Raw genomic sequence first — 21,277 nt, forward strand, 5'->3', positions numbered from 1 at the left:
CTCTGTGTATATGTGACTCCCTGTCTGTCTGTCTGTCTGTCTTCAGGGACAATTATGGAACGCTGTTAATTGTACACAACTAGGAGGCACATCGTACTGCTCTGTTCCCCTAAGCTCCAGGGTTTGTTATCTGTGTAGTGCAGATACAGCAATGATGTCATATATACAAACGAGACTAGATATCTGACGCCTGACGTATGTGTCCGAAGATTGGTATAATATATTTATATTTGATTGATGTCTGTGTGAAATGGGCATTGATCCCCTGCATCTCTCTCTCTCCCACCCCTCTATCTCTGTAGAGTATGCAGAGTTTCTCCACTGTAAGGGGAAGATGTTTTCAGACTTTCAGGAAGTTCGCCAGGAGATCGAAGCAGAGACAGTGAGACTCACTGGAACCAATAAGGGCGTCTCTCCTGTCCCCATCAACCTACGAGTTTATTCCCCTCACGGTACACACACCACAGTGTACTACTCTTACACACTCCCCACATGGTAACACACCCTGCATCTCAACCTAAACCGGATGCTTCAATGCATAAATATGTGTGTCTGTTTGTCCTCAGTGTTGAACCTGACCCTGGTGGATCTGCCTGGCATTACCAAAGTGCCTGTAGGAGACCAGCCGGCTGATATAGAGTACCAGGTCAGACACATCAGTACAATTCAACTAATAAGACCATTTCTCCCACCCTTCTTCTTCTTTCAGAAATAAAGTTGTATTGTATTTGTTCCCCAGGTGAGGGACATGATCATGCAGTTTATCTGTAAAGACAACTGTCTGGTCTTGGCTGTGACTCCAGCTAACATGGACCTGGCCAACTCTGACGCTCTCAAACTGGCCAAGGATGTGGACCCTCAGGGTGAGACCAGAAGGACAGAACATCTCCCCCAGCACCTTTTCACATAGTCCAAATCATAGATATAGCATTCTTTCTTCATTCTTTTTTCAATGGTGAAAATATTCAGTACATTGGAAGTGAATATAACATGGGTACTGTTTGACTTTCTTTTTCATTGTTTTCCACCAGGCCTGCGGACCATAGGGGTGATCACTAAGTTGGATCTGATGGACGAGGGAACGGATGCCCGGCACATACTGGAGAACAGGTTACTGCCACTACGCAGAGGTACATGGGCTTTTATTACCATATTGTTCCCCATAATGTTCCAATAACATCACCCATGACCAGGCTGAGGTAAGTGTTGAAATGGAGGCTTGATGTCCTCCTGCCATGCTGAGCTCACGGGTTGAGTTACAGTATTACAATCAGTGCCAGCCTGACCTGGGAGTGTGTGTGTGTGTGGGGAGGGGGGGTCAGGGTCTAGGCTGGCTGGCTGGGTAAATCTGTGCCAGGTGCAAGGTCATGCTTGATCCTTCAGGTAATACATTATACATGGAGCCTACTGTTAGTACTGCTGTTACAGTAGAGAGTTTAGAGTTGAACTGCCTTGAACCTCTGCTGGCCTGCTGAACTCAGATGACCTTCTGAATCCTGCATCCAGATGTAGTGATGTGTAATGCATGGATACAGCTTACTCTCTCCTCTCCAGGTTATATCGGGGTGGTGAATCGTAGTCAGAAGGACATTGATGGGAGAAAGGACATTAAGGCAGCTCTGGCTGCAGAGAGGAAGTTCTTCCTGTCTCACCCTGCATACAGACACATGGCTGACAGCATGGGTACCCCCTACCTACAGAGAGTCCTGAACCAGGTACACAAGAACATACACTGATACGTTTTGACCAGATAACTGTTCAAATCAGCTTTTCTTTATTGTTTGTGTGTGTGTCTCTAACTCTCTCTACAGCAACTGACCAATCACATCCGAGACTGTCTGCCAGTGTTCCGCAGTTGTCTCCAGAGCCAGCTCCTAGCGCTGGATAAAGAGGCTGAGGAGTACAAACACTACAGAGCTGACGACCCAGCACGCAAGACAAAGGCCCTACTACTGTTAGTACACACACACACACCACACACACAACTAACATAATACACTAATGCTCTATTGACGTGTGTGCAGGCTGATGCAGCAGTTTGCAGCCGACTTTGAGAAGCGTATTGAGGGCTCAGGAGACCAGGTGGACACTATAGAACTGTCAGGAGGAGCCAAGATCAACCGCATATTCCACGAACGCTTCCCCTTCGAACTGGTCAAGGTCAGCCTTGGGGTGTGTGTGTGTGTCTCACCAGCTTTCGCTCAGTGTGTATCACGTCTTACCTTGGGTGTGTGCGTGTTTGTATCTTCAGATGGAATTTGATGAGAGGGAACTGCGGCGGGAGATCAGCTATGCCATCAAGAACATCCACGGCATCAGGTGTGTGTGTCAGAGGGGATACATGCTTTGTTGGGCTCAATGGTCTCTGTCACCACTCCTATTTCACCACTCCTATTTCTGTCTCTTTGTCTGTCTGGCTCTCTGTATCTAGGACAGGTTTGTTTACTCCAGACCAGGCGTTTGAGGCCATAGTGAGGAGACAGATAATCAAGCTGAAGGGTCCCTGTATTAAATGTGTGGACATGGTCATCCAGGAGCTGATCAACACTGTACGCCAATGCACCACCAAGGTAACTACTGCTGTGTGTGTGTGTGTGTGTGACAGTAACACCATCATATCTCTTGTTATTTCTTGTCTCTAGTTGGGCTCCTATCCAAGACTGCGAGAGGAGACGGAGAGAATCGTTACCACAAACATCCGGGACAGAGAGAGTCAAGCTAAAGACCAGGTCTCTCGCTCTCTCTCTCTCACACACACACACACACACACACACACACACACACACACACACACACACACACACACACACACACACACACACACACACACACACACAAACACACAAAACACACACACACACACAAACCATAAAATATAGAGACGGTGTGTGTGTGTGTTCTCTGTACAGGTCCTGCTGCTAATTGATGTACAGGTGGCCTACATCAACACTAACCACGAGGACTTCATTGGCTTCGCTAAGTGAGTTCTCCCTGTCTATGTTTTCTGGTCATCATCATATGTGGGTTGGACATGATGATGATTAAATGAGGAAAAATTGTCTGATGGGAGAGTGACTGTGTGTGTGTGTGTGTGTGTCCCAGTGCGCAGCAGAGGAGAGCTCAGACTAATAAGAAGAGCATTGCAGGAAACCAGGTGAGTTTCACATAGCTTAGTTACTGTATCTCAGGTAATGTCTTAGGTTTTATTCTCTGATGCTAATACGTGTGTTATGAGAAGTTAACAAATGTACATCTGGAATGTCAGCTGATGTGGAGGTTTACTGTATGTAGGAAGAGCAGGTGAACCTGCCTGGGCACACAGTGTCTGCTCCATTCTAACCTCCCTGTTCTCTCCTTTCTCCTGTTACAGGGTGTGCAACCAGTCTCCAGTCTAATAGTATGAGTAGTCCAGTCTCTGTAAGGCTAAACCCTCACTGCTGACTCATGGCTGCCTCCTACTGAGACACTGTTTGTACCTCTCACTGGTTGTCTCCTGTTCACCAACCTCTCTAACCCACAGCTCCACTGCTCTCTTTACCACCGTCTTTCCACAGACTGCACTCTGGCCCTACTCCCTCTGCCTGCTCCCCTCTCTCTCTGTGTGTGTGAGCAGCACAAAATGGCGCTGAGTTGTAAACTTGGCTCGGGTTTCTCAGATCCAAGCGCAGCTGTCTGGTCACTCACTAAACACAAACACTAGGGACAGCTACATCAGTTTTTGTGTATGTGTGTCACTGCCTCATCCTCCTTTCTCTCACTTCCTCCTCTCTTTCATTCTCTGTCCAAATCGGTCGGCTTTTAGCCGTCAGCTCTTTTTCTTCCTTCCTGTCCTCTTCACTGCTCTCTCACTCAGTCTCATCACTGAGCTCACAGTTTCTCTCTCCCACAGTTCTTCAACAGTTTTTTTTCTCTGGGACTATTTCTTGGTATTATTTTACCATAGCGTACCGTCAATGTCTTTATCATTTCTAATGTTTGTTAACCTCATACTCTTTGTGTAGCTTTGTATTGGTCAGAGAAATGTGGTAAAGGACTTGGCAGAAATGACCACTAGTGATGTAATGACTGGGTGAGGGGACATTTCAATTTTCTAACTGATCCTCTGTCTCAACAGCTGATCCTCTGTGCACGCATTACACATCTCTCTCAATCTATGTGCATGTATATGGATCTCTGTGTATGCATGTAGCATGCAGTATATCTGCTCTCTCCCACACTGTGACCCATATGTAAGATACATCACACCATCTCGCTCGTTCTCAAGCTAAGCTCCACAGCACCTGCCTCTCTCTCTCTAAACCTCCCAGCTCAGAGGGATAGTTCACCCAGACCACATATTGACTCTTCTATTTACAACCTGCTAACAGGACTCATCACACACATTGTTTTACCTGAACAATTCTAATGCTGGGCTGCAGCTAAGTAGACATATAGTACAATCCAGATCTTAGCTAGCTGACATACTGTAAGGGCTTCATAGCCTACTGTCTTTTGTACCCATGAGATGAGGTAACTTTGTAATCTGAGTGAACTATCCTTTTAATCCCTCCCAATTTCACCTCTTCTCAGTCCCTCCCCTGACATCACCCCTGACCTCAGATCTCTTCACAGGTCATCCGTAAGGGCTGGCTGACTGTCAACAACATCAGTATCATCAAGGGCGGTGCGAAGGAGTACTGGTTCGTCCTGACCGCTGAGAGCCTGTCCTGGTTCAAGGATGAAGAGGTGAGCACAAAGTCACTGATCTGGTCTGATGATGAGACGACTGAAGCTGCTAAAGCTTTACTATTGATGCTTACTAGTAGAGTAGTGATGGGGGGGTCGACACAGTTACATATCGGGATATTATTTTTGATGATATCGTTTTGACAATATCGCAATATTATTTTTGCACTAGTTGGCTGTACTTGTACCAAAAAACTCCAGTACTTTTCCTTCATAGGTGGTTTTCCATATTCTTTTTAAATAGGGAGCCAATTTATTTTTCAACACTAATTTCTATGACTGATCAAAACTAGTTCTCATGGCTCTCTTGTCCCTCTGCAGTAGACATACAGTGCCTTCAGAAAGTATTCACACCCCTTGACTTTTTACACTTTGTTGTGTCAAACCTGACTTTAAAATGGATAACATTTAGATTTTGGGTCACTGATAAACACACAATACCCCATAATGTCAAAGTGGAATTATGTTTTAGATAAAATAAAAAGCTGAAATGTCTTGTTATTTCAAGCCTAAATAAGTTCAGGAGTAAGAATTTGCTTAACAAGTAACATAATAAGTTGCATGGACTCACTCTGTGTGCAATAATAGTGTTTAACATGATTTACCTGATCTCTGTACCCCACACATACAATCAGTGAATTTCAAACACAAATTCAACCACAAGTCCAGGGAGGTTTTCCAATGTCTCACAAAGAAGGAAACCTATTGGTAGATGGGTAAAGAAAAAAAACAGACATTGAATAACCCTTTGAGCATGGTGAAGTTATTAATTACACTTTGGATGGTGTATCAGTACACCCAGTCACTACGAAGATACAAGCATCCTTCCTAACTCTGTTGCCGGAGAGGAAGGAAACCATGAGGAGTTGGAGTTTAATGGCAGTGATAGGAAAAAGCTAAGGGTTGATCAACAACATTGTAGTTATTCCACAATACTAACCTAAATGACAGTGAAAAAAGGAAGCCTGAATAGAATAAAAAATATTCCAAAACATGCATCCTGTTTGCAATTAGGCACTAAAGTAAAAATGCAAAAAAATGTGGCAAAGATATGACCTATATGTCCTGAATACAAAGTGTTATGTTGGGGGCAAATCCAATACAACACATCACTGAGTACTACTCTTTATATTTTCAAGCATGGGTGGCTGAATCATGTTATGGGTATGCTTGTCATCGGCAAGGGCCTTTTCAGAAGTACAATAACCTGAAGCACAAGGCCAAATATACGCTGGAGTCGTTCAATAAGACAACATTGAATGTTGCTGAGTGTCCTTGTTACAGTTTTGACTTAAATTGTCTTGAAAATCTATGGCAAGACTTAAATGGCTGTCTAGCAACAATCAACAACCAACTTGACATAGCTTGAAGAATTATTTTATAATAATGTGCAAATATTGTACAATCCAGGTGTGAAAAGTTCATAGAGACTTACCCAGAAAGACTCACAGCTGCAATCGCTGCCAAAGACGATTCTAACATGTATTGATTCAGGGGGTTGAATACTTATATAAATGAGATATTTCTGTATTTAATTTGGCAAAAATTCAAAAAACATGTTTTCACTTTGTCATTGTGGGGTATTGTGTGTAGATGGGTGAGAAAAAACAAACATATTTAATCAAGTTTGAATTCCGGCTGGAACACAACAATGTGAAATAAGTCAATGGGTATGAATACTTTCTGAAGGTACTGTGAGCAATATGTTTGGAACATCGAATCATAATAAAATCACAGTATCGAATCGCAATACATACAGAACCGTGAGAATCGCAATACCGTATCGGCACTATTGTAATAATATCTTATGAGGTTCCTGGCGATTCCCAGCCCTATAGTAGAGGCTGGACAAAATACACACCTGAGCACCCCAGACCAACACACACACATTTATTACACATACATTTCTGTTAGCTACAAAATAACTCCAAATACTACTGTCTTCTGCAGTAGGGGAAGGGAGAGTGTCATACAGGGAATGTAGGAAAGACATGGGCAGCTAAGGTTTGAGTTATCACCATCAAGCAGGAAGTCTGGGGTATACTGGCTGGGATTGGCTCTGGGAGCTGTCCGTCAAGCTGTAGGTGCGATGTGGTTTGTCCGTGGGTCAGCGGGGCTGCCATCTGTCTGCCTGTCTGTGCCTGCTGTACAGGATAGGAAGGTCTGCACAGCAAGTGTAGACAGGCAGACACACCACAACACACTCTCTCAGCCTAGCACAGCACTGCTCGCTCATGAGGTCCACAGACTGTGTTTGTTGGTGTATGTGTGTCAGTGTGTTTTGTGATGGGCTGGCCTGTAACTTAGGCAACTCAAATGAACACATGTAAGTACAGAGCAGGACCAATACTACTTCAACTAAGCCCCACTCTTCCCCTGCTCCCCCTCTTCCTCCTCTGGGAGTTGAGGCATTTGGAGCAGTTCACTCTGACACAGCTGGAGCTGCCCCAAGCCAAACCAACACACACATCTCCTTAATCATTCATGTTTTTGTCACTCATCACGTTCCTTTCACAGGGGTATAATGGCAACAATGATCTAAATAACACAGTCTCTTCTAACAGCAGTGTCTCTGACAACACTACTGATAGGAGAACTACTACTAGCCTGGCTGGTACAGGAGGTTCTAGTGCCCCTTTGCTCTGCCTTCTATTTCACAATATTACACATGACAATATTAGACTTTACTACACAGACTGTACTTCAGTGTAGTTACAGGTATGCTGGGAAAGAGGTAATCATCTATGGTAAAATAGTAATCAGAACTCTTATCTAAAAGGCAACAGGGTTGACTACTGTTGGAGCCCTGTACTCTCTCCATGCGCCGACAGTATGTGTGTTTGTCTCAATGAGGGGGATGTCCACTGTAATAAATGATCCTTACTATCACAGCTACATCAGCATGCTGCCCCAACACCACTGTAGGCCTCAGACACACTCCCCGAGTCAGGCCCAGGCCAAGCTTCTCTCTCGTAGTCTCCTCTATTTGAACCCACTTTCTCCACCTCCCCAAAATGTTATCTTTTTCTTTCCCCATTCCTATCTCTCCCTTTTTCCTCTCTTTTTCTTTCTTTCTCTGGCCCTTCTTCTCTGATTCCCTCCATCTGTCCTTCTCTTTCCTGCTCTCTCCCTCCTATTCCCCCTCTTGCTGGGTCTCTCTCCTTTTCCCTTTCCCTCTCTCCCTCCCTCTCTCTGATTGGCAGTCTCTTTGGGCCTGTACACATTCCTGGCTGGAGAACTCAAGGTTTAGTCCAAACAGCCGCTTAGCTTCCAACATCTAGCTAGAGAAATCCCACATGGCCGCTTCTTCACTTCAACCCCCCTTCCATGTCCCCCTTCTCCCCCTCAGACTCCCACTCACAACTCTTCCACACATCCAGATCACCTAGCCAGACCACCAGACTTCAGACACCCTTTCTCTCTCACTCTCCCTTATGATCTCTTACTTTTTCTTCAGCTCATTCAATCATGTCTCACGACAGTGTGGTCACCGTTACTTATTTTCCTTACATAAACACACATGCTGTACCCAGTCACGCACAAACACAAACTCCCTCCCATATTTGCTGCTCACACTCTCTCAAGTATAGATACCCATCCATATGTTTAATCTAAACAATGTTTACACACTAATCTCCACACACTAAACAGTGTATAATCTCTATATAACATTAAACAGACAGACATTCCTCCTTCCCTCTCTCCCTGCCTGACGGGCAGCCTGAGGAAAAACAGACGACCTGCGCCCATACTCACCTTATACACATTCCCATACAGCACCCATACACTCACATTACACTGTACATACACATTCCCATACACTCACATTACACTGTACATACACATTCCCATACACTCACATTACACTGTACATACACATTCCCATACACTCACATTACACTGTACATACACATTCCCATACACTCACATTACACTGTACATACACATTCCCATACACTCACATTACACTGTACATACACATTCCCATACACTCACGTTACACTGTACATACACATTCCCATACACTCACATTACACTGTACATACACATTCCCATACACTCACATTACACTGTACATACACATTCCCATACACTCACATTACACTGTACATACACATTCCCATACACCCACATTACACTGTACATACACATTCCCATACACTCACATTACACTGTACATACACATTCCCATACACTCACATTACACTGTACATACACATTCCCATACACTCACATTACACTGTACATACACATTCCCATACACTCACATTACACTGTACATACACATTCCCATACACTCACATTACACTGTACATGCACATTCCCATACACTCACATTACACTGTACATACACATTCCCATACAGCATCCAACCATTATAATCTACAGACTCACCTGCAGCCTTTTACCACAGCACAGCAGGGTGTCTGTCTGTGTCCGGTCTGCTTGCTATATCACACAGTCAGTCTGCAGAGAGACCCAGTTTCAGATAGAGCATCTTTGATATATGATCCACCATGAGCAGCCTGACACACACACACACACACACACACACACACACACACACACACACACACACACACACACACACACACACACACACACACACACACACACACACACACACACACACACACACACACACTATCATACTGACCGCTTACTTACAAATATAACAGGCCTCTAGGCTTTCGAAACACAAACAGAACAACAACGTACTGTAGCAGCAGACAGCAAAAGGCAAACCAGCAAAGACCAACTCATACATCTAGTCCCAGTGTGAATGCGCATGTATGTGTGTGTATGTATATGCTTGTGTGTGTGTGTTTTGAGAGAGAGTGGTGGAAGCCATTCCTTGCCCAGTCTAACCAATGTGCAGACTACTGTACACCAGTAAGACCCTGAACAGGTAGTCTGAACACTGGGATGACGGAACAGGACTCACTCTCTCCTCTCCCTCTTCTCTCCTTCTATTTCTTTCTCTCCGTTCCTTTCTCTTTGCTTTTCATCTCTGAAGTGTTGGAGGAGTAGAAAGATTCTTCATGTCTCCTCTCTCTCTGTTTTATCTTCTCTCATTCCTTTCTTTTATCTTGTTTTTCACCCATCCAAATGTTTCATTGACAAACTGGTTAAAGGATTCTCAATGTCTCCTCTCCTTTCTCGTCCTGAGTGAAGGGTGAGGGGTCGCACACACACTGGCTGTCCTCTTCTATTGGTCTGGGTCCTGTTCTGGTCGCGTCCCGGCCCGGTCCAGTGTGTGCCGGGGATGTGAGGGACTGCGTCCGAGCGAACGAGTATCCAGCCTCGACGTGGCACATTCACTCTCACCACTGGGGATCTGCCAGTGCACTTAGTGAAGGCATAACGAAAAAAGGGGGGAAAGGGATGGAAGAAGGGAGGGACTGAGGCGCCATATATGGGTTGTTGGGACCCTTGGGAATCAACTTTGGAGTGGTCTGCAGTTTCTCTCTCTCTCTTTCTCAAGCGGTACCAGATGTCTGTCGTCTGTCGGAGCGCCAGCCTCTCTCTCTCTATATATTTTTTTCTGCCTTTCTAACAGGAAGTGGGCCCCTCTGTAAAAAATAGAGCGGAATGAAGGAAGAGTTGCAGGGTTCAGGAGAGACCAACACACACACACTGGCGTGTGTGAGACAGACCTACACCTTTCAGTCTCTTTTTTTTCCATCTTTACCTTTCCTGGCCAATGGGGCGCTCCTTTTTAGGCCATATCTTCATCCCTTTCTCCATCTCTCCCTTTCCTCTCTCTTTCTCCATCTTCCCCCTTCTCTCCAACCATCCTCCCTCTCCACTTTTTACTATAGCGGTTTCCTGAGAATAGCCCCTCTGGAAGGGGGAGTAGAGTGGAGGAGAGGATAAGCGAGAGGGGAGGAGAAGGGTGGATGAGAAGAGAGAAGGGAGCAGGGTGGCGAGAGAAATGTGGAGAAGAGCGAGGGGAGAAGGGTGGAGAAGAGGGGGATGGAGAAATGTGTTTTAGAGCTTCACTTTGAGCAATGACTTTCACATGTAGGATGGCTTCTTTCCCTCCCTATCTTGTTCTCTTTCCTCCTCATCTCTCACTCACTTTTCCTTCCCTGTTTTATTCTCTCTTTTTTCTCACTCACTCCATTATTTTCCACTATGTAATGTAGAGTAGTCCAGTCCCTTTATGCATCCTAGCTAGCTCTGTTTCTCTGCTGTTTCCACCACAGAGAAGAATGTTAACAAACCAATAAGACACCTCCCTCCATGCTATACTTAAGCAATACGGGTATATGGTCAATATACCACGGCTAAGGGCTTTTCTTAAGCACAAAGCAGAGTGCCTGGACCAGTGGTGTAAAAGTACTTTAAAGTACTAAAGTAGTTTGAGGGTCTCTTTACTTTACTATTTATGTTTTTGCCAACTTTTACTTCACTACATTCCTAAAGAAAATAATGTCATTTTTACTTCACTAAATTCCTAAAGAAAATAATGTCATTTTTACTTCACTACATTCCTAAAGAAAATAATGTAACTTTTACTTCACTACATTCCTAAATAATATGTAACTTTTACTTCACTACATTCCTAAAGAAAATAATGTAACTTTTACTTCACTACATTCCTAAATAAAATAATGTAACTTTTACTTCACTACATTCCTAAATAAAATAATGTAACTTTTACTTCACTACATTCCTAAAGAAAATAATGTATCTTTTACTTCCCTACATTCCTAAAGAAAATAATGTCACTTTTACTTCATACATTTTCTCTGACACCCGAAAGTACTCGTTACATTTTGACAGGAAAGTGGTCCAATTCACACACTTATCAAGAGAACATCCCTCGTCATCCCTACTGCCTCTGATCTGGCGGATTCACGAAACACAAATGCTTCGTTTGAAAATGTTATCTGAGTTGGAGTGTGCCCCTGGCTATCCGTCAGTAAAAAAATAACAAGAAAATTGTGCCATCTGGTTTGCTTAGTATAAGGAATTTGAAATTATTTATTTTACTTTTGATACTTAAGTATATTTTAGCAATTCCATTTACCTTGATACATAAAACCAAATACTTATAGTATATTTAAAACCAAATATTTTACTGGGTGACATTCAGTTTTACTTGAGTCATTTTCTATGAAGGTATCTTTACTTTTACTCAAGTATGACAATTGAGTACTTTTTCCACCACTTGCCTGGACACAGCCCTCAGCCGTGGTATATTGGCCATATACTACAAACCCCTGAGGTGCCTTATTGATATTATAAACCGGTTACCAATGTAATTACAGCAGTAAAAATAGATTGATATACCACAGCTGTCAGCCAATGGGGCTCGAACCATCCAGTTTATAATAGAGCATATTTTCTCTGCATGCTGTTTCTGCTTTGACCAGAACAGTAGACCTATCAATGAATGAACCCTTCTTCTATCCTCTCTCCATCACATCTCTCTCTCTCCCTCCATCCCCCCGTCTCTCTCTCCATCCCTCCGTCTCTCTCCCTCCATCCCTCCGTCTCCCTGCCTCCATCCCTCCCTCGTCTCTCCCCCTCCATCCCTCCCCCTGTCTCTCTCCTTCTATCCCTGCCCAGGAGAAAGAGAAGAAGTACATGTTACCATTGGACAACCTGAAGCTGAGAGACGTGGAGAAGAGCTTCATGTCCAGTAAACATGCCTACGCCATCTTCAACACCGAACAGAGGTGTGTGTGTGTGTGTGGTTAAAGTGGTGTTTTATGAGACAAGGTTATGACAGACATATCTGAAAGAGATGGAGGGTGAGGTTCAGGACTTTGACACCCTAACTTTGTGACTTCCTCAATGACAGAGAGAAGCAGTGGGTTACTGGACTGAGCAGGCTAGGGCTGAGCTGGGTTGGACCTGGCTGGGTAGGGTGTGTGGACCATAGTATACCAAGGGCAGGCTCATTAAGCAGCTATTCAATGTCAGAGTTCTGGACCAGAGACGAGGCTGTTCTTGTTAGGGAACTATTTCTCAGATCGCCACAAGGAGGGAAAGAAAAGAGAAAGAGCGCTGGGTGGGGTGAGAGTGGAGGAGAGGGAGCGATCAGCCAGGAATGTGTCAAAGCGTGTCCTACTGCGCCCCCTGTTCCCCCTTCTCTGTCTGTGTGTGTGTGTGTGTGTGCATGCTTTTGTGTCCAGAGTGCTGATGCCGGTGCTCTGTATGTCTGTCTGACATTTATCAGAACCTCAGGAAAGTCCCTGATCTGAAGGCAGGGGGAGAGAGAGTGTGGAAGGGTAAAGGGAGAAAGATGCTAAAATTCCTCAAGAGGAGAGAAGAGGAGAAAAACTCCCTGGACACAGCGGAACTGAGCGAGGAAAAAGGAGAGGAAAAAGTGGGATTTGGAACTGGTTACAATCCAGCCATTGTAACGCATTGAGTGAGTTAGTGAGTGGAAGTGAGAGAGCCCCCTTCTGGCCATCTGACTAGCAACATCTCCAGCAGCATCTGGTCTACCATCAAGGGATCAACCAGCCTGGCATACAGACACTTGAGATGTCATGGGATACTGTATGTGGTGAGGCTGCTCTCCATAACACTCAGACTTCGTTTGGAGACAGACAAATACACACACACACACCACCAACATCAGCAGCTTAGAAAACATGAGAGAGGGAGAAACAAAAGGAAAGGAACAACAGAGTGAACAATAGAATATTTAACAGATGTGTGTGTGTTTTAACAGATGGGCTTTAGACAGCTCCAGATTCCTGCCACTGTCAGACGCAGCGGCATCTCCCTGACTGGGGGGGGGGAGGGGAGAAGTAGAACGGGGTAGATGAAAGAGCGAAAGACTCATTGTGTGTGAATAGGTGTGTTCCAGCACTCATAGCATGCCCTGTGTGAGACCTATGTTGTAGTCAAGTGTATGCATATGGAATGCAACCTCAAACCTGGAAAGGAAGGTGACTATATGACTGTATCTATTATAATTGTTAGAACGTAGAGTACCAGTCAAAAGATTGGACACACCTACTCATTCAAGGGTTTTTCTTTATTTTTCTCTATAGCAAGTCTCTTCTTCTTATTGGTGTTCTTTAGTAGTGGTTTCTTTGCAGCAATTCAACCATGAAGGCCTGATGCACGCAGTCTCTCCTCAACAGCTGACGTTGATGTGTCTGTTACTTGAACTCTGTGAAGCATTTATTTTGGCTGCAATTTCTGAGGCTGGTAACTGTAATGACCTTATCCTCTGCAGCAGAGGTAACTCTGGGTCTTCCTTTCCTGCGGTGGTCCTCATGAAAGCCAGTTTCGTCATAGCGCTTGATGGTTTTTATGACTGTACTTGAAGAAACTTTCAAAGTTCGTGAAATTTTCCGCATGTCGCAAAGTAATGATGGACTGTTGTTTCTCGTTGCTTATTCAGTCAGTTCTTACCATACTTTAGACTTGGTCTTTTACCAAATAGGGCTATCTTCTGTATACCCCCCTACCTTGTCACAACACAACTGATTGGTTCAAAAGCATTAAGAAGGAAAGAAATTCCACAAATTAACTTAACAAGGCACACCTGTTAATTGAAATGCATTCCAGGTGACTAGTGTGCAAAGCTGTCATCAATGCAAAGGGTGGCTACTTTGAATAATCTCAAATATAAAATATATTTAGAATTGTTTAACACTTTTTTGGTTACTACATGATTCCATATGTTATTTCATAGTTTTTGATGTCTTCACTATTATTCTACAGTGTAGAAAATAGTAAAACTAAAGAAAAGCTCTTGAATGAGTAGGTGTGTCCAAACTTTGACTGGTACTGTATATAAGAACTATAGGAACCTGGAGCGGGGTATAGGTGTTTTTAAGCTGCTGGCTGGGAAATGTAGTTTGATGACGTAGCTGACCGTTTGTAATGTTATTGTAGGAATGTGTATAAGGACTACAGGTTCCTGGAGCTGGCGTGTAGCTCTCAGGAGGAGCAAGACAGCTGGAAGGCTTCTCTGCTGAGGGCCGGAGTCTATCCTGAGAAAGTCACTGTGAGTACCCTAGTCATATCTCCTGACCTCTAAATCTGACCCTTAACCTCTAACCATAATCTATAAAGTAACTGAATATTGTTACCCTGACCCCTAACTTTTCACCCTGACAATATCCTACACCTGCCCTAAATGTCCTCTGCCTGGCTACCCTGCCCCTCCTCTCTCCTATCTCGTTCCCTCTACAAGCTCTCCCCTCCTGTTGTTGGCTGCTCATAGCAGCATTCCTGGGCTGTGATGTCATTGTGTGTGTGTGTGTGTGTGTGTGTGTGTGTGTGTGTGTGTGTAGACTCAGAGAAATGGCAGATCTGTTTCTAATCAGCACTACTCCCCTTCCCTTGTCTCCTTTCCCCTTCCCTCTTCTCTAACCCCCTCCCCTCCTTTCCCTTCTCTTCTCTAACCCCTTCCCATTGTCTCCTTTCTTCTTCTCTAACCCCTTCCCATTGTCTCCTTTCCCCTTTTTTCTCTTCTCTAACCCCTCCCCTCTGCCCCTCTTCTCTAACCCCTCCCCTTGTCTCCTTTCCCCTTCCCTCTTCTCTAACCCCCTCCCCTTGTCTCCTTTCCCTTCTCTAACCCCCTCCCCTTGTCTCCTTTCCCCTTCTCTCCTTTCCCCTTCTCTAACCCCCTCCCCTTGTCTCCTTTCCCCTTCTCTAACCCACTCCCCTTGTCTCCTTTCCCCTTCTCTAACCCCCTCCCCTTGTCTCCTTGCCCCTTCTCTAACCCCTCCCCTTGTCTCCTTGCCCCTTCTCTAACCCCCCCCCTTGTCGCCTTGCCCCTTCTCTAACCCCCTCCCTTTGTTCCTTGCCCTCTTCTCTAACCCCTCCCTTTGTCTCCTTCTCTCTTCTCTAACCCCCCTCCCTTTCTCTGCCCCTTCTCTCTTCTCTAACCCCCTCCCCTTGTCTCCTTGCCCCTTCTCTCTTCTCTAACCCCCTCCCCTTGTCTCCTTGCCCCTTCTCTCTTCTCTAACCCCCTCCCCTTGTCTCCTTGCCCCTTCTCTCTTCTCTAACCCCCTCCCCTTGTCTCATTGCCCCCTCTCTCTTCTCTAACGCCCTCCCCTTGTCTCATTACCCCTTCTCTCTTCTCTAACGCCCCCCTTGTCTCCTTACCCCTTCTCTCTTCTCTAACCCCTCCCCTTGTCTCCTTTCCCCTTCCCTCTTCTCTAACCCCCTCCCCTTGTCTCCTTTCCCCTTTCTCTTCTCTAACCCCCTCCCCTTGTCTCCTTTCCCCACTCTAACCCCCTCCCCTTGTCTCCTTTCCCCTTCTCTAACCCCCTCCCCTTGTCTCCTTGCCCCTTCTCTCTTCTCTAACCCCCTCCCCTTGTCTCCTTTCCCCTTTCCCTTCTCTCTTCTCTAACCCCCTCCCCTTGTCTCCTTTCCCCTTGTCTCTTCTCTAACCCCTCCCCTTGTCTCCTTTCCCCTTGTCTCTTCTCTAACCCCCTCCCCTTGTCTCCTTGCCCCTTCTCTCTTCTCTAACCCCCTCCCCTTGTCTCCTTTCTTCTCCCTTCTCTAACCCCCTCCCCTTGTCTCCTTGCCCCTTCTCTCTTCTCTAACCCCCTCCCCTTGTCTCCTTTCCCCTTTCCCCTTCTCTCTTCTCTAACCCCCTCCCCTTGTCTCCTTTCCCCTTCTCTCTTCTCTAACCCCCTCCCCTTGTCTCCTTTCCCCTTCTCTCTTCTCTAACCCCCTCCCCTTGTCTCCTTTCCCCTTGTCTCTTCTCTAACCCCCTCCCCTTGTCTCCTTTCCCCTTCTCTCTTCTCTAACCCCTCCCCTTGTCTCCTTTCCCCTTCTCTAACCCCCTCCCCTTGTCTCCTTTCCATCATCTCCCCTGTCTTTTCTCTTCTCCCACTCATTTTTGTCCATCAATTCAATTCAAAAAAGCTTTATTAGGTTAAGGAACTTTCCATGTTGCCAATGCAATATACTGTACCTTACAGCAGCCATGACAAATTACACCACTAACAGCCACCTCTCTCCCCCACTCTTTTCCCTCCCTCTCGCCATCCCCCTCTCTCCCTCCTCCCTCTCCCTCTTACCAGGTGGATGGGGAGTGTAGTGGTTCTAGTGATAGTTTCTCTATGGACCCTCAGTTGGAGCGTCAGGTAGAGACCATACGGAACCTGGTGGACTCCTACATGAACATCGTTTACAAAGCCATCAGAGACCTCATGCCCAAGACTATCATGCACCTCATGATCAATAACGTAAGACTGTCTGTCTTTCTGGGGGCGTTCCAGACCATCTTTATCACATCTCATAACACCTGGACAGAACCACATTGTTATCCTAGCAATCTGATCTATAAGACTAGTACACTCTCAGGTTGTACAACTGATGTACAACATATGACACAACGGTTGTGATACAGATATACAAACATGTTTAGACAACCATGGCTCTGTGTGGTGCCTCCATCTCTCTCTCCTCCTTTTCCCTCTCTCCTCCCCAGGTGAAGTTGTATATTGGTAGTGATCTCCTGGTGCAGCTCTACTCTCTAGCAGAGAAGTGTGTGTTGATGGATGAGTCTCCAGAACAGGAGCAGAGGAGGGAGGAGGTGCTGAGGACTCACTCTGCCCTGAAAGAGGCTCTGGCCATCATAGGAGACATCTCTACCTCCACCTCCTCTACTCCTCTACCTCCTCCTGTCGACTCCTCCTGGCTGCATGGAGCCCCTGGGACCAGCTGCAGGTAACACACACACGCACGCGTGTACATATGAATGCATGCACGCACACACCATAACTCTAACCCCATTCTCCTCCAGGTCTCCCAGTCCTACAGCTATAGCTTCTAAGCATATAGCCGCTGCTCCTAGAGCCTTGCCCTCCACCAGAGGCCCCGCCCCCATGGCCCCACCAGTCCCCTCCCGCGCCGCACCCCATGGACCAATCAGCAATCACGCTGATACCACCCAGTCTCCACCCACCGGACTCATCAGACCCCCCCCTAATGTACCCAGGTAACCATGGTGATGATATTTTATTCATTAGCTATTTGTTGGAATCCTCTGCGCGTGCAGAGCCAAACATTGGGCTGCAGAGGTTATTTGAACTGGATGGGGGTCAGCTGGAAAATGTGTTTCTCATCTCTTTCCCATCAACCCCAGTATACATTCGTTCTCTCTCACAACTTTACTTCTCTTGGCATGGATTTGTTTTACTGCTTTCCATTTTTCCGCATGCAATATCTCTCTCCCCTCTCCTCCACTTCTTTCCCTGCACTCATTCCTCCCCTGCTTTTGGCCCGGCTCTTTTTCTTTCTGCCTCATTTCCTCTCCACAGTTATTTTGGGCCTCACCCATCATCCCTCTCAAGCCCCTCCCTAACTCACTCTATAACTCTCCCTCTCTTTTTCTCTACCTCTATCCCAGGAAAATTACAAGCCCTTTTCTCCTATTTCACATCACAGGAACACTCTACCAGTACACACACACACACCAAAAGATTCCTTTGTCTCCACAGGGATCTTTCCTGGTCAGCACTTGCAGGAATGCTCACTGATTTCTCAACAGGACTTTCCTCCTGAGGGCACTCTGTTTGCTTTAGGAGATCTATAGTGTATTATTTTGTTTTAATACTAAAATAAAAACTTTGTATGAATTGTAGAGTACTCTAATACTTTAAATACGTACTACATGTGTATGATGTATGTACTGTCGTGTGTGTCCTGTAGTAGGCGTAGAAATGCCTGAAACAAGATCCCCCTACATACGGGTCTTGATGGAAAAAAATGTAATAAAAAAAAATGTTGGGAGGTTCTCTTCTGTACTGTTCAACCAATCCAGTAAATGTGGAGGAGGAGTTAAGATGGAGTGTCGCCTTGTTAACGTCCAAAAGCGGCAGTCACGCTGAACATTTGGTTGTTGGGGCACAGGCCAGTCCAGTAATGGTCTCTCTTCTCTGTCCCTTTACAGGAGGCACCCCCCAGCTGTCCCCACGAAACCATTGCACTGACCCCTCCCCACAACACAACAATGCCTCTTATAGGACAACTACATCATACAGTCTGTCAATCAGATGGATTATATTACTATTTTTTTTGTAATGCCTTTTTTTAACTTCTTTGCCAAATCCCAAATGTACCCATATCCCACAACCCTGAGGCACTTCTCCTATCCCCTACCTCCCGGACAGATCTGAAATGATTGGATAGGTGTAATCAATGTGGTGACTATTTCTACTAGTCTATTAGAGGGCAAGTTGAATCCATTGCCATATTGATCATTTCTACCCATTCTAAACTCATATCAATCTACCATTTTGCTGGAGACTCTTATCCAGAACTTGTCAATGAGCTGTCTAATCTGTAATACAGTGTGCTGGCTCTCCTTCCCTTCCTTCCTTCCTTCCTTCCTTCCTTCCTTCCTTCCTTCCTTCCTTCCTTCCTTCCTTCCTTCCTTCTCCCTTCTCCCTTTCCTTCCACCTCCCTCCCTGGGGAATCCTCTGTAGTCACTCCCACAATCTACCATTTTGCTGGAGACTCTTGTCAATGAGCTGTCTAATCTGTAATACAGTGTGCTGGCTCTCTCTCCTTCCCTCCATCCCTCCCTTCTGTCCCTCCCCTCTTTCTCCTTCCTTCCTTCCGTCCCTCCCCTCTTTCTCCTTCCTTCCGTCCCTCCCCTCTTTCTCCTTCCTTCCTTCCGTCCCTCCCTCTTTCTCCTTCCTTGCGTCCCTCCCTCTCTCCTTCCTTCCTCCCTCCTCTCTCCTTCCTTCCTTCCTCCCCTCTTTCTCCTTCCTTCCGTCCCTCCCCTCTTTCTCCTTCCGTCCCTCCCCTCCTTCCTTCCGTCCCTCCCCTCATCCTTCCTTCCGTCCCTCCCCTCTCTCCTTCCGTCCCTCCCTCCCCTCTTTCTCCTTCCTTCCGTCCCTCCCCTCCTTTTTTTCCTTCCTTCCGTAACTCCCTCTTTTTCCTTCCTTCCTTTCCCCTCTTTTTCCTTCCTTCCTTCCCTCCCCTTTTTCCTTCCTTCCTTCCGTCCCTCCCCTCTTTCTCCTTCCTTCCGTCCCTCCCCTCTTTCTCCTTCCTTCCTTCCGTCCCTCCCCTCTTTCTCCTTCCTCCTGCGTCCCTCCCCCCCTCCTTCCTTTCCCTCCTTCCTTCCTTCCTTCCCTCCCCTCTTTTCCTTCCTTCCTTCCCCTCTTTCTCCTTCCGTCCCTCCCCTCCTTCCTTCCGTCCCTCCTCATCCTTCCTTCCGTCCCTCCCCCTCTCCTTTCCCTCCCCTCCCCTCTTTCTCCTTCCTTTCCCTCCTCCTTTTTTTTCCTTCCTTCCTAACTCCCCCTTTTCCTTCCTTCCTTCCCTCCCCCTTTTTCCTTCCTTCCTTCCCTCCCCTCTTTTTCCTTCCTTCCTTCCCTCCCCTCCTTCCTTCCTTCCTCCCCTCTTTTTCCTTCCTTCCTTCCTTCCTTCCTTCCTTTTTCCTTCCTTCCTTCCCTCCCCTTTTTCCTTCCTTCCTTCCTTCCTTCTTCCTCCTTCCCTCCCCTCTTTTCCTTCCTTCCGTCCCTCCCCTCTTTTCCTTCCTTCCTTCCCCCCTTTCTCCTTCCTTCCTTCAGTCCCTCCCTCTTTCTCCTTCCTTCCTTCCGTCCCTCCCCCTTTTCCTTCCTTCCGTCCCTCCCCTCTTTCTCCTTCCTTCTGTCCTTCCCCTCTCACCTTCACTCCCTTCCCCTCCCCTCTCACCTTCACTCCCCTCCCTTCCCTCCCCTCTCACCTTCACTCCCTTCCCCTCCCCTCTCACCTTCACTCCCTTCCCCTCCCCTTTTGTACATATGGTCTACAAATGCTGGAATGTGTGTTACCATGTGTGAGCTTTGTGTAAATACACAAAAACAATACACCACTGTTTCTATGGTTTTAAATAAACAGGGTTTTAATTTCCTACAATGTTGTGGACATTTTACTTGAAGATTTGTATTATTTGATAGATCTATAAATATTAACAGATTGGATAATTCCAATCAGCGCGTCAAAGAGAGGGACAGACTCCCAGCCACGCTTCTATTAGTATAATAAGCCATACAGAAATGATATGTCACCCTTTAATTAGGCAAATAGTGTTTTCTACACGTTATTACATTGCCGTATGTCTAGGTTGAAGATAATTTTATAGTATTTTTTTCGACCCAGTGTTATGTGCCTGGTGGTCGTGTTGAATTCGATGTTGTCGGTGCGCGAATATAGCATCATTAACTTCTATTGTTACGACATTCGTGTGAAAACCAGACAAAACCATTCTGGCCTTGTTTCAGTGGTCTCGTGGGGGGGTGAGAGACACTATCCACGGCTGAACTCAGTCGAGGATCAAACAACTCACCATGGAGCCACAGGAACGACCACAGCCCGGGACAAAACCGAGAACCAACCGCGTCAGGCCCGGGAAAGGCGATGTGAAGGTAGGCCTACGGCTGACATCAAGTGGATTTAGTACGGTACTCCATACACGTAGTTTAGTGTACCCGACGAATACACTAACAGTACATCGTTTTGGTTGTGGCACCAGACAAGCACACCTGATTCTACTTGTCAACTAATCAGCAAGCCATTGACTAGTTGAATCAGGTGTTTTTGTCCAGGGCTATAACATATGTGCTGTTGG

General features: G+C 46.0%; 1 protein-coding gene across 4 annotated transcripts in view; it reads left to right on the forward strand.

Moving 5' to 3' along the window:
- Window positions 1-19,321, forward strand: part of LOC112251086 (dynamin-2) — a 34,477-nt gene extending 15,156 nt beyond the window's left edge. Inside the window, exons 4-23 of one of the 4 annotated variants that reach the window (XM_042322215.1) lie at window positions 303-452; window positions 567-646; window positions 740-863; window positions 1,032-1,130; window positions 1,555-1,715; window positions 1,812-1,954; window positions 2,025-2,160; window positions 2,252-2,319; window positions 2,432-2,549; window positions 2,643-2,729; window positions 2,910-2,980; window positions 3,103-3,154; window positions 3,371-3,397; window positions 4,612-4,725; window positions 12,304-12,413; window positions 14,596-14,707; window positions 16,740-16,904; window positions 17,150-17,388; window positions 17,465-17,659; window positions 18,614-19,321. In XM_042322215.1, coding sequence (XP_042178149.1) covers window positions 303-452; window positions 567-646; window positions 740-863; window positions 1,032-1,130; window positions 1,555-1,715; window positions 1,812-1,954; window positions 2,025-2,160; window positions 2,252-2,319; window positions 2,432-2,549; window positions 2,643-2,729; window positions 2,910-2,980; window positions 3,103-3,154; window positions 3,371-3,397; window positions 4,612-4,725; window positions 12,304-12,413; window positions 14,596-14,707; window positions 16,740-16,904; window positions 17,150-17,388; window positions 17,465-17,659; window positions 18,614-18,653 — 2,291 coding nt within the window. In that variant the 3' untranslated portion in view covers window positions 18,654-19,321. Of the gene's footprint in view, window positions 1-302; window positions 453-566; window positions 647-739; window positions 864-1,031; window positions 1,131-1,554; window positions 1,716-1,811; window positions 1,955-2,024; window positions 2,161-2,251; window positions 2,320-2,431; window positions 2,571-2,642; window positions 2,730-2,909; window positions 2,981-3,102; window positions 3,155-3,370; window positions 3,398-4,611; window positions 4,726-12,303; window positions 12,414-12,916; window positions 13,238-14,595; window positions 14,708-16,739; window positions 16,905-17,149; window positions 17,389-17,464; window positions 17,660-18,613 lie in introns of those variants that run through there. The other 3 variants (XM_042322214.1, XM_042322216.1, XM_042322217.1) reach the window with 3 other exon arrangements.
- Window positions 19,322-21,277: the final 1,956 nt, after the last annotated feature.

This window comes from Oncorhynchus tshawytscha, linkage group LG05, assembly GCF_018296145.1.
Source record: "Oncorhynchus tshawytscha isolate Ot180627B linkage group LG05, Otsh_v2.0, whole genome shotgun sequence".
NCBI classification, from domain to species: Eukaryota; Metazoa; Chordata; class Actinopteri; order Salmoniformes; family Salmonidae; genus Oncorhynchus; species Oncorhynchus tshawytscha.